This window comes from Dicentrarchus labrax, unplaced genomic scaffold, assembly GCF_905237075.1.
Source record: "Dicentrarchus labrax unplaced genomic scaffold, dlabrax2021, whole genome shotgun sequence".
NCBI classification, from domain to species: domain Eukaryota; kingdom Metazoa; phylum Chordata; class Actinopteri; family Moronidae; genus Dicentrarchus; species Dicentrarchus labrax.
The window spans coordinates 20476217-20489743 of NW_026136715.1; the positions used below are offsets into that span (position 1 = coordinate 20476217).

At 41.0% G+C, this 13527-nt stretch overlaps 1 protein-coding gene across 2 annotated transcripts in view; it reads right to left on the reverse strand.

Moving 5' to 3' along the window:
- The window catches only part of prkar2aa (protein kinase, cAMP-dependent, regulatory, type II, alpha A), a 43245-nt gene extending 32456 nt beyond the window's left edge, over positions 1 to 10789 (reverse strand). Inside the window, exons 1-2 of one of the 2 annotated variants that reach the window (XM_051424500.1) lie at positions 10109 to 10789; positions 8906 to 9185 (exon numbers count right to left, since the gene is read on the reverse strand). In XM_051424500.1, coding sequence (XP_051280460.1) covers positions 8906 to 9152 — 247 coding nt within the window. In that variant the 5' untranslated portion in view covers positions 9153 to 9185; positions 10109 to 10789. Of the gene's footprint in view, positions 1 to 8905; positions 9190 to 10108 lie in introns of both variants that reach the window. The other variant, XM_051424499.1, reaches the window with a different exon arrangement.
- Positions 10790 to 13527: the final 2738 nt, after the last annotated feature.

Genomic DNA, 13527 nt, shown 5'->3' on the forward strand with positions numbered 1-13527 from the left:
GGAAGTAGGATAAGAGAGTGATCCCTGACATATGACAACAGACTGAAAGACAGATTAAATACAAAGATATGGTTGTCAATGCTTTGGAACGGTTGAGATCTAAACGTGTCTGAAGGCTGAATTGGGGGAAAAAAACTGTGAAAGAGAAAGACAGATCATGTTTTGTCTTTCTGTCACTCATGACTCATGCAACCAACCCCATAATGGAGGACAAATCGAACGCGTTACGGTGACCTTTCTTCACCAGCTTTTCTAGTGCAAGTTTAGGGTTGAAAAATTGTGTAAAAAAAAAAAAGTCTCGAAACCTTGGCCAATTCACTCTTATCTCCCATTGCTAGGTTGGGAAACACTGACAAATAAGAACTGTGGGTGGCAAGTTTATCTACTCCTAGAGCCATGATGTTGAGTAACCAACCATTGTTTAATTTAAAAAGATCTGGTGGCTTGATAAAGCAGGATATAGCGCTGATACATGTAAATCCAATCACTGACTATATTTACACTGCCTGCAATGATCCAACTATTTATCTTATTCCAAACAGACCTATTTGGAAGCTGTATGGTTTTCTTAAAGAACTATTCCATTCATATTCATGCTCATGAGCATAGCCTGATAAATAAGGCCACCATCTCCACATTACATTACATTACAACATCTCAGTTTCCTCCAGTATTAAGCTTCAAACTTATGTTGCAATCATTTTTTTTCTACTGTGGTTTACCCTTCATGCAAATTATGCAAAACCACTGCTCCAAGCTGCTTTTTAAAAAACAGCATATACATGAGTAGATTCATCTGGGAGCCGGAGTTTAAAGATGGTTGCCCCAAGAAAAGACACAAAACTTGGAAAATGGCCACACAGGAAGCATGTTTGTAGAGAATTAAATAATGGCAAAGAGTGCTTGTAAATGACAAAACAATGGAAGATATATGGAGGGATGTGTGTTTTCGCAAGGGGACATCTCTGGCATGCATTGTAAAACAGTTAGACTGCCGGATGTGTGGCTTAACGCTGTGAAACCGCAAACACAAAATATTTCCTTACTTGGGCTTAAGTGTCACCCTAATAGGGTTAATACTACAATATTGTTGTGGCTGGTGGATGTGAAATCAAAACTAATAACTCGATGCCATTTGTAAAAAAGGATAGTTTAGAGAAAAAAGAAATCTGTTTGCTTGTCGGGAATGACTGAGGATCTTAAACTCTCTTCTCAAGTCCCCGTTACTAATGTGGAGCCTGTCACAACATTGATCGCCTGTGGACTGATTCCCACATCCTCTGTAATTTGACCACTTTCAACCCAGCTCATCCCCCTCCTTCTCTGTCTTATTGTTTTGTGTTTCTTTTAATTGATTCTCTCTTCATGTGTATATCTCCCTCCCTAACTTTGTTCCTATCCCATGCCCTTCTCTCTTCAACCCAAGTGTACTCCCACGTCTCTCCTGAGGGAAGCACCAACACATGGGAGTTACTTCCAGTACCAGTATTGTCACAGTATTATTTCAGCCCAATGTGAGGCAATATCTGGCCAACGGTGGAATTTGCATTTTTATAGTCTTATCTTCTGTAAGTATTTAATTTAATGCAGGAATCAAATCAGCAATGGAATAAAATATATTATTTTCATTATATTATATTTGAATAAAATACTAAAATGCAAAAAGCCTCTGTTGTATCTGAATTTATTGACTGAAACAAAAGTTCAAATTAGTAATAGCCGATATGCTGATATCCAGTTTTAAAATACTGAATTTTCTTTAAAAGAACATCTTCCACTGCCAACCATCGTCCTCCCTCCTCTCCCTCAATCCCCACCCACAAATGCGCCTCTGTTTTTTCACTCCCTCCTCTCCCTCTCTCTCTGTACAAAGAGGAACAGGGCTCAATTTAGGTCCATGGCCACTGAGTGTTTGTCTTTAAACATCACCCACTTGTACAAGGCTTTGATGCAAAATGCTTTGTTGCAGATGTCCACCTGAATGTAGTATTGAATTCAGGTTTCTCCTCAAATATTGTGCACTCTGACTCCTCACATTTTCCCAAACTATTTCACTGTCAGATATGACCAGTAATGTTTTATTTTTGGGACATGTGGCTTTTATCCCCTGTCCCTGTTCTTGCCTACTAGCAATGCAGTCAGAGGTGAGAGGTTACATAATGGCTTGTAAAATCACAATAACAACATAAAGAGAGAAAGGAAGCGTAACACATCTACTCTAATCTAGATGACTCGGAGTAGGAGGTTTAAAAATATACATAAATGTTTTGGGTTATGTTTTGAGACAGTCATTCAGACAATCGCCTGGTTCAATAGGTGGTACGTCAGTGAAGGCTTTACAAGGAATGGTGAGGCAGTGGTCAGGCAACATTATGACATAGAGGACAGTGTGTGTTGGAGAAAGGGGGCACGTGAACTCCAAACAGGGATAGCGGATTAGGATGTACAGTCACTGACTAAAGGCCTGCCAACCCCCTCCATTTCCTAATTTTTCTGCTATGCCACTAAAGATGGCTTGAGGACAGAGAATGAGGAAGTACCAAAGTTCAAATGATGTCTATCAGCAAATGCAAGCAAACCAGGTTGTACCACAGCCTGCTCTGTCCCTGCCTCACCTGTCATTTCTCCTTTCTTATGATGAGTTTTGTCCTCCCTTTTGTTTAGTTTTTTCCATTTCAATTTGTTATTTCTTGGCTCAGATATCTATACTGATTTTTGTTTTTCCTTTTGTCCGGTTCTGTCTCTGTATTCTTGCAAAAGAAGACCAGCTTGCCACTATAGCATTCTAATAGGATCCTAATGACAAACAAACAAAATATGGTTCTCTGTTTATGTTTCTTTGTCAACCACAAACATGTCCTAGAGGATGCACAGACACGCCACCTTACATGAAGATAAAGATTAAGACGGCTATAGGTGGACACACACTTTGCCTAATTTGCACAGGACTTAAAGTGTGTGTCTTTGTGACTTAAACTGTGACCTATGAATTGCCAAACAGATTTCCTCATTTGCTGTGTTGCACTGTTTCAACTGTGTTTTGCTGCTGTTTTTCTAACACTTGTCTTATAATAAACTGATATAGACACAGAAAGAAAATTACACAAAGAACATAGAGTCATGTAAAGAAATATGCTGACAGATATACATGTAGAGAAAAAAAAGACAAAGGAGGTGGAGAAACAGGTATACAGAGAAACAGAGCGATAAGGAATAAGATTACAGAGAAATTCAAAGAGACTCAAAAAGATAAGAAAGGCAAAAGATGACAGGGCAGGTAGGCAGGAAGGTAGACAAACCAGCAGACTGGCTTTCAAAGAAATGACGGGAAAAACAGAAAGACAATGAGACTAACTGTAAAATAAAGAGGATGATCAACAGGTAGAGAAAATAAACATACATGTACTTAACAGATAAAAAAATGTAAGGAAAAGGAGACACACACAGCAGGACAGAGAGCAAGCTCAGAAAACAGACATACAGGCAAGACAGTCAAATGGGCACAGAGCCAGAATGTGTGTTGATAAAAATAAATGGGCAGGCAGAGAGAAAGAAAGACAAGATCTAAAAGGATAAGTCAGGGAGACAGACAGGTACTGTATTAAAAAACAGTCAGAAAGCCAGACTGAGTAGCATGAGACGTCTGAGGGCTTTTCCACTTAGTGCCGTCAGTCAGCCTGTCCAGCAGGTCTGTGTAGGGATGCTAGGCTGCATTAGATTTGCCCGCAGGATAAAAGCACACTGGACACACACTGCAGCCTGCTAATCAGGTCACCTGTTGCACACTGCACTGAGACCTGCCACACTTGCACACTGCACTGAGACCTGCCACACACACAAACACACACACAATGTGCATGCATGTACTACCTCTCCCTTGAATACAGACATGTCAGCTCTGCTTATTGCATTAATTACCTGCTCCTACAGGGGCTCCGTGTAATGTCCATTCATCACACACAACTGAAAGGAAAATGTCACAGAACAAAATCTGATTTGAGTAAAGAACGACGCACGTGTGAATTCGAATAGAATAGGATGCAATGAGAACAGACCAGAAAAGAAAAAATCTCTTTGCCCTTTATCTATTATGCCAGTCATAAGTTATTGCTTCTACTAAACATGCAGCCTAATCATTACTTTACTGGTATGGTAAAGGGTAAATCAGTGAGAGAAATGACAGTGAGAGGCAAAACATCAGGGGGTAAAGGGAGGGGCAGGGAGAGGGAGTCAGGGTGACAGAAACAAACGAAGAGAGGAGCGATGAGCGGTTACAGAGCAAGGCAGGACACAGAGAGAGGTCAGAGAGGCAGAATTTCACCGTGTTATGCGTGTTCTTGCCCCGAGCCACATTGACCCCGGGCTCAACAACAACCAAACATATTAATCTGCTCCACACACAAACACATTGTGGTCTGTGTTACACGGACGTACTCACATGTTTGTTGACGCATGTGGTCTACGCAGACTTATAAATTTGGAGCCACGCACGGACCCTCACAAACATGGGTAGACCCTCGTGGACACGGAAACTATAAGTAACACTTGATAGGTCATCGACCGATGCACACGTTGATAATGGTGGACACAAGTAAACCCACTGGTTTCTCAAAAATGTTTAAATCAACAAGAGTAATATAAAACTAAGTATATTTTAGTGTAAAGTAAAGAAGACAGATGTTTCCTGTATGTTCTCTTTAGTACCTAAAGACACGTACAGAGGCAATTAAGACTGAGGATATGTGGATAACAACTTTCTTCAATTTACTTGAGATAAAAAAACAAAATTTTTTAATCACTGAAAAAAGTTATGAAAAGAACAGATGGTGGATTGATTCACCAGACAGCCTTACACCTAAAAACCACAGCAACTGAATTAAATGGTGTATATCCCCTATATTGTACTGTATATCAGATCATTTAAGGCCTTAAACCTAGTTTACATTTTAAAATGTATCTAGGACTTGTAGACACCCTGCTTGGAAAGTTGCCTATGTATCATAGCATCTCTTCAATGTTATAGTTGGTTTGGTTGTGTTCATCAGGCAGTGAACATGAACAGAACAACTTTCAGTCAATCTGGGAAAATATGCACTTACTGGTGCAAGAGGGCTGCTGCGTGAAAAAGAAACACTTGGCTGGTTTCTGTTGATGTTATGCATCTTCCCAAGACATCTGCTTTCAAAATACCAGCACTTATAAATAATCAACACAACACACCTAGGTAAGATTTTGAAAATACTGGTCAAATTAAAGCATTCTGGGGGTAAATCTTCCAAAGTTCAGTGAAACATTTTCCATTCATCTGTGGTGAAAACTGCACTCCACTCCAGGACGAATAAGAGCTAAGCTTAAAGTCTGTTATGTAGTCATGTATCCAGGTAATCTAGCTACAAAGCTTTGTTATGTTGAGTTAGTATGAGCTGATTTTTATTTCTAAAAGACTCTCAGCCTCTCTCTCTCAATCACTTTTTCATATAGCCTCTGCTCTATCCCTGCTGTCTTTCTTATAAAAACACATTTAATTCACTTCCATTATCATCCCTGGGACTTATCTGTCCCTCCATCTATCTTTTAATAAAAAGCCCCACTCATTCCAGTCACAGAGGCATCCATTTTTCCCCTCCTGTTTCTCTCAGTATACACGCACTGCCAGACTGACAGTATACTGGCCAACTTGAAAAAGAAAAAAAACATACACATTTTAGGACACATATTTGTATTGCACCTATTTTTTTTGCATAAAGCCTGTTCGTAGCTTTATCTACCTCTGTACTTCAAGTAAATGCTGACTAAAATGGAAAGGTCACACATTTTACCTGGATTTAACCGGTAAGTTTAAGTTTAAAGAAGACAGCAGGTTAGCCTGATATTTAGAGCACTTATTTTAATCAACTAGATTTATTACTAAATTTCTAGCAGAGGCCATCATTTAATCTCTAAGTCAATTGTTCAGCAAAATACAGCAGCTCTGAATTAAACGTTTATTTCTATCCGTCAATGTACCATTTCTTAACTGAAGCTCAGCCTACACAGAAAGGGTTACTTAAAAATCGCCTGACATCACTATTTATGATGGAGGTACAACAGTTTGTATTCAAAACAATATCTTCTTTTGTTAAGAAGCTTAGGCCTGTGTCGTGATCCTGTTGTGGATTTAGGCAGTAAGAGTTAGGAAAACAAAGCACATAAAATAGGACGTCATGTTTTAGTATAGTATACTGTACAATCCATGGGAACACATTACAGGCTATCTAACACATTTACATTTTCGGCATTTAGCCGGAACACTCACACACAGTGATTTCCTGCAGCGCAAAGGAAAGGTTAAGAGCACACTGGTGAATCATCATAACTGTAAGTAGCCTGATAAAAGACAATAACAAGAGTGTCAAGAATTTTTACATTCAACAGATAAAGATCATGTTCATGTTACAAAACTAGCATTTCACCTTGAAGCTCTCTAGAATTTAAAACAAATTTAGACTTAATAATAACAACAGGTCAAATAATAGCCATTTTTCTTAATCAAGGGATCAAAATCCAAAATGAGGCATTGGCCTACTTCTAGTGGGTCCCCGCATGACAAAGCAGCACTTTGTTTTAATATGATGTACTCTAAAAAGGTTCTCGTAAGTCCTCAGCTGAAATACTTTTCAAACCTCTAAAAGAGTGTGCCAAAATCAGATCTTGGAGAATGTACTCAATGTCAGTGCTAGAAATCTGACATGACATGTAAAACAATATTTTATCATTTGAAACCAAGTTTTCTTTTTTTGAACACTGGGTATTTTTTTTACTGATAGTGTACAGTAGACAGCTGAGAGCAGAATTGAGATAACATCCAACACATGGCCCAGACCGTACTCGAATCAGGGAGGTTGTTATTACATGGTCAGCATCTTAAAACTATAGGGCACCAGAACACCCAATAAAACTGTACTACTGATATGCTTCACTAAGTTGCATACAGAGGAATGCCCTTTGTATTCTAGCATTATAGGTCCAAGTACTGTGCCTGTAATGTGTGTCTTATTGTCTGGAGATTGTTTAGTTTGCAAAGGTTGAAACTATTACAACCAGGTTGGGAATGTGTCATCTGTGGAAATAACTAAGAATATCCATCCCTGCTTTGCAATCCCGAGTTTAAAAAGTTATTTTGGTGTTTTCTTCACAAGACTGTTTTGGACCATGTGCCGTTGAACTAGTAGCACTATAGTACTCTTTATACCTATAGGCTACAACAGTGGTCAGGAAAGAGCACATGATGTCTTTCATTATACAGGCTTGTGTTGTTCCCCACAGAAATGAATGTCCCTTGGGGGCAGTGTACACAAGCCTGGCTGGATAATCTACTGTCATGGAAGTCATGTGTGTGACCCACAGCACTGAGGTCAAAACTTCTACCTTAGAGCACAACAGTATCAGCTCCCTGTCCTTTATTGCCACCTTGGATGAGGTGTGGACAATGCTTAACAACTGATCGCTAATCAGAATGTACTAGGAAGAATTGCTTCATGCCGTCACTAGGCTGGAATTTGAACGGGCGTAAAATCAAGTCATAACACATCTGTTCGCCTTCATAAGCATGCACGTACGCATACACACAAAGACATAAAATGTGCACACACATACACAGCGCTTCCTCAACTGAGGTCACAGCTGTTTGACAGCAGCCAAACCCCACTTGTATGCGCATAGAAACAGAATCTGTAATCCCCCTTTTACCCTGAGCCAGCTTGTACCAGTCTACAAGGTTGGCCAATAGTACTTTCAGCAGAGATGAACATTTGTATATGGGGCACAATAAATATGGTTAACTTATCAAACTGAGTAAAACAAAAACTAAAGTTTAAAATAAAGAATACTGTCCAAGTTGCAGGAAATAAGACAAATACCAAAATTCACAAGGCTGTTTACTATTTTACACAGCAGGCCTAGATGCTATACTCCACCAATGATACTGACAGCAAAGAAACGGCGAGCCATAAACACTCTTAGGACTGGCTTTTGGCATTTCCACACACACAAAAAAAAACCTGGAATTCTGTCATTATCTTAAAAAAATTTTTACCAGTACATCAGTGAATTTTAGAAGCTACACCTATGACAGATTCACAGATCGTTACAATGGATAAACTCATTGAGAAAACACAGAACCCCCATTCACAAGGTAACAGCTTCAGAGCACACTGATGTGATCTAGGCCATGCTGCTCTCAGCAGCACAGTGGAGAACTCAGCTATGGAGCCGCTTACATCTTCTGCCAGTCAGTCAAACACAGGGGATTTATGTGAAAAAGACATGGCATCACTTTTACTTAACTATGATAGTTAGAGCTACAAAGCATATATATAGTTACATAGTTCATGAACTCTTGAATTTAAACCCTTATACTATGGCTCAGAAAAGACATGTATGTGTGGACCTATTTCAGTTTCTGGTAGCACAGTCTTAGCTTTCAAACCATATCTTCTTAAAATAGTACCAGTATCAACAGGAACGAAGGTCTGTCTAGTCTTTTTCTGAAACAATTTTTTTTCAAATGAAACCTTTAAAGGCCTTGAAATTTGATAGTTCAAATTAAAACATATATATTCTTTTAGACCCTTTTAGACAGGCAGATAATGAGAAAGGAGAAGACCTAGATTAAATGAGTGGCAGATGAGGGCTGCCTAGCTCAACTGTCTGCTCAATGGGATTTTCTAGGTGTAAGTGTGTGTATGTAAAGAAAGAAATCTGTCTCTAAGGGAGAGATGAGAAAGATTCTGACTACATCAGTGACAAGTCTTCAAGTTTCACCTTCACTTTCTAAACACATACATACGCTTGTTTTCACTCTGTGCCATCTCACTCGCTGCTCAACGCAACAGCAGACAATCACAACAACAAAACATCAACTTACGCTCAAAGTCAGAATCATCATCTTCGTCATCCTCTCCGTTGGACTCTGTTTGCATTGGCTCCCCATCAAACATCACTCCTTTCCCTGTCTTTCCACCAGCACTGGCCCCATCCTGACTTCTGGTGTCCCGCAAACGGGTGAAGTACTGTACTGCAAAATCCACCAGGTCTGACGGCCTTTGTCGCAGCACCTCCACAGTGTAGCCCTGCAGCAGTTCTGTCAACCCCACCGGTATCTCAATACTCATGGCTGTGCGTGGCTCAGTGGCGGCGTTTGCTATCTATCTGCAGAAGGAGAGAAAAGCAGTCAGAAGTGGACTTGGAACAAAGTCACTTGTGATTTTAGTACTGTGCTGTGATGTGATTAAGGAATGCCTAATTGTTGATTTGCACAGCTGACTTTGACTTTTACTTTAACAGTACACTGTGTGCAGACTGAACATGTTAAGTGGAAGATGATGACAGCTCTTAATGGTAACTGGAATGTACCGGGACCGCCTGGATAACTGAAGAAGTAACCATCAGGTCAGAGAGCTGAACAGACACTGCACTGCCATTTATAAGCAAGGTAGTGTAATTCCGTACATGAAGTGTGGCTGTGACATTGTCACTGAGCGGCCACTTTATCTAGGGTTGTGCCAGGGAACACACAGTTCCCGCAGCTGCACCAAACAGATAGGAGCCTAACATTTCTTATGGGGGGAAACAGATAACCAATGACATTCGCTAGGTTTGACAACAGTGCTGCTTTCCATCGTCAGAAAATGAACTGTTAACTTGGGTGGGTGGCCGGCTGGAACTAGCTAGCAAAGCAGCTAAGTAGCTAATACTCCCAACTGGTTGACTGTGCTGCTCGGTCAAACAAACAGACGAGCTTACCACTTCACTAGCTGAAGTCATCTCACTTAGATGTACAGGAATGGGCGCAGAGATCGTAGCCGAGCTGCGTTTCAAGTGCAGTCTCACTTCCAACCCATCAGGCATTTGCTATCTTGCTAGCTAGTGTGCCACCTTCAAGGAAGCCTCTGTCGTTAGCTTACGCTATAGTATGGCGCACTGGCTGGAGGAGCTAGCGTTAAGCCACAGATAAAGCTAAGTGGCTGGCTGGATAACCGATGCCATGCAAGCACAGCAAGTTGTACAGGACCGGTAAGCCGTTTGCTAAGCTAACGTAACTTAACGTTACCCAAACGGTGTCACTTACGTGAAATTCTTTCTCCCCGGCTAAACTAGCCAGTCCCCTCCTTCTCGGTGTCTTCCTTGTTGTCTCTTATTTCGCCTCTTCTTTTTAGCCAGTCTCTTTGCCAGTGTAGCGACCGTATCCCTCCACAGAAGACACTCGTCCAACGTTAAAGCCAGCAATTAATTTGTACGTCGGAGTCACCTAACTAACGTATAGGGAGCTTTACTTTAGCTTGCCCGCCAGCGGTAGCGCGATGCTGGCTAAGTTGAGAGGAAAAAGCACTCGACTTCACCGCTGCAGCTTCTTTACGACGTCCACGCACTTGGTGAGGGTGGGACTTGCTGTGGCAGTAGCGAGAGGTGGCTAGCTGGCAGGCTAACTGGCTGACCTGCTAACTACTTGTTAGCAACTGCCTGTTTTCTTTTGGCAACTGCCTAGCGACTCCACTCTCCTCAAGACACAAGTAAGTCAGCTGCTGCAGCCAGGTGACAGATCCTAAGCTCAGCGTTTACAGCGTTGCGCCACACCGCCGTTAAGTACAACCCGAAGTACCGACGAAACCTCTTTTTTTGGTGTTATTCCAGCAGTATGACGGCTAATTACAACGAGAGAAGCCTGCAAAAAATGATTGAAAACACGTTTCTTCCCTCCCGGCGAGGTACTCCACAGCTCTACACGCACGAATGAACCGCTGGCTCTAGCAAGCGTGAGGAGGCGTGGTTAGTGAGCAGTAAGCGTTTGACATTGATTGACAGAAAGCTCGGCCAATCAGCGTAGAGGCTTAGTATACACCAGCCAATTGGATGTAGTCATGTAAGTAGAGGCGGGACACAATTTGTACACCCAGAATAGGACCACACCCACAGAAGTGGCTGTGGATTTGGTAGAGATAGCTAGAAATATTAGATCATAAGAAAAAATATAAGAGCTCCTTGGAATAAAAACAAATTGTGATGTTATATAGAAAACAAAATATATATAACTGACATGTAAAAGGGGAAATGCCAAACTTTTATTGCACTTTAACCTGAGGAACCCATCACTTCAGCACAAGTGTTTTATTATATGACTGAATCATAACAAGTATCGATCCTCGATCATTGATACGGCTGCAAATCTGCAACAAAATGCCTTTCTTAAAAACCTTTCTATTGCATGTAAAAAGATTAAAACCCTCTTTTCTTCTGTGCTATTCCTTTCCTTGCCCTCATCACTCGCTCCCTCCCTTCCCTAACCTGCCATCCGTCCATCATCCTTTCCTTCCCTCCGTCCAGACTTTCAGCACACCAGACAGCACACTCTGATCTTATACTCTGAACTTATATATCGTGCAACCTTCGTGTAACCCTCTAAATCGCATTTCATCAGAGTAAATTCATCAGTCTGTTTTTCTTTCTATTTTTGTACACACAGCTTCAGTGCATTACTACTGATGATTCTTCCCCTTATCTCTTCGTGCTCTTGTTTACGTTGTTTGAATCCGGTCCAATCTCACCCCCTGCTGATATGAGCCAGTCCAAGTGGAGCGGGGTCACTAAGGTTGGATCTATACCTTTTCTGAGAGGTTTGCTAAGCACCACCACAGTCCATGTAGCATCTCCTCTCTTCCATTTCCATTCCTCAGCTGTCACAAAGGTAAAGCCGTTACCATGGCCACAGGGAGCCCGGATTTAATTCCTCGAACCGGTTTCTGATTGGCTTAGGTCTTTGTTTCCAACAAACACAGAGGAAAAACAGACCTTCAGGCTCCCTCTGCTGGGAGGACATACTTTAGAAATAACACACTCCTTAAAAAAAAACCACACACACACAAAAAGTTTGCAACCAATCCCAAACCATTCTTTCCCCCCCAAAACAAATCGAACTCCTCCACCAAAATAGACCAACAGTATGACATTTCTCAGTTTCACAGGGTGGATGATGGAGGTTGATTACACTGCTGAAGTCAATTAGCTTGTGAACCATACTGTTCTCCCTTGTCATGAATAATCACCACTGTATGTGCTGTATGCAACTTAGCCCGGGATAAGACTTATGTCTGTGTTTCCCCCCCCATGGGAGTGCATTTTTCTGTGGAAGAATTTCCCAGTGGACCCACAGGAACATGTTCAAGTGGCAGCACAACCTTTACTGAAAGTGACGGATGAATATTCACATTTACAGTTGGGACTCTTGGTCTTGGCTTTCCAAGAAGTGCCATCCTTTGGGAGTTGCTGCTAATGTGGCTCCAGCAATCTCCAAAAATGTCTCAAGGAGAGCTGCTAACCTACATTTTTAGAGAGAGAGGGAAGGAGAGAGAAAATGGGGCAGAAGAGAAAAAAAGAAAGCAGGGGAGATAGAGATAGTGAATAAGATACTGTGTGTGTGTGTGTGTGTGTGTGTACAGTGTGTACTATAATGTGGATGTGAGTATATACCGTGTGACTTTTAGTATCCACTCCAAACGTATCAGTCTTAAACTGCTGACATGCAGCCAGCTTTCTCTTCAGTTGTTATCAGGTGTTACCGATCTACATCTACGTGTTGGGAGATTTACTGAGAGAAAACAGAGTGATGATGAGTACTGTAACATATGCTTGCAGTGATGTAGCTGTCTGGCTTGTAAGCCTTGTTGCTCTTCACTCTGCCTCACCTGTGTGCAGTCACTCTTCAAGGAGCCAAATAAAAGCAGTAATGACTCAAGAAGTAAAAAAATAAATAAAATAAAAAGCCATGTTCAGAGCAGTGATGGAAGAAAACTCCACAAAAGATAAATACAGAGGACTGTGTGTTATCCAAACCAGTACTTTGGAAACAACTGCTAGGTATCAAAATGTTTAGAAAGATTTTATTACTCTAGGATCTCAGTGTTTGGACACTTAGAGTTAAGTCAGGTAAAATTTATGAGACTGAAAAGTTTGAGTTCCAAGCCCAAAAAAAACCCTGCAAGAAGAAATATAAATCTTCAGCTGAATCCTTGCTTCATTCATGCCCTGCATGTGTGTATACTGATCTGGAAACAGAGCTCTAACACTACATTCATACAATCTAGGTCCTGGGCCTTCGTCAATGAATTGTGTGATGCAATACTCCCACCTACTGGCTCAAGTGTGCTTTTTTTTTTTTTTTTTACATCTCTCAGACAACCAACTCGACTGCCTAAATGATCTGAACCATCTGTGTAATGTTATCCTGCATTGTTCTTCAGTTTTTTGATGAAACACAAGTGTCACACCCATCTTACTCTGCCGTATGTATTACTGCATGAACATGTTTTCACAGTTCATTTTACCTGCAGCAGGAGGTGAATCATTGAGTGGCTGGTCTGCTCCCACAAAGTAAGCCATTAATAATAGTTTCGTATAATATTACTTAAATGACTTATCTGGAAATGATGAAAACAAAGAACTTGTTTCCATGTGTGTTATTAATCTGTGAAAGTATTCCAGTCAGGCTGTACA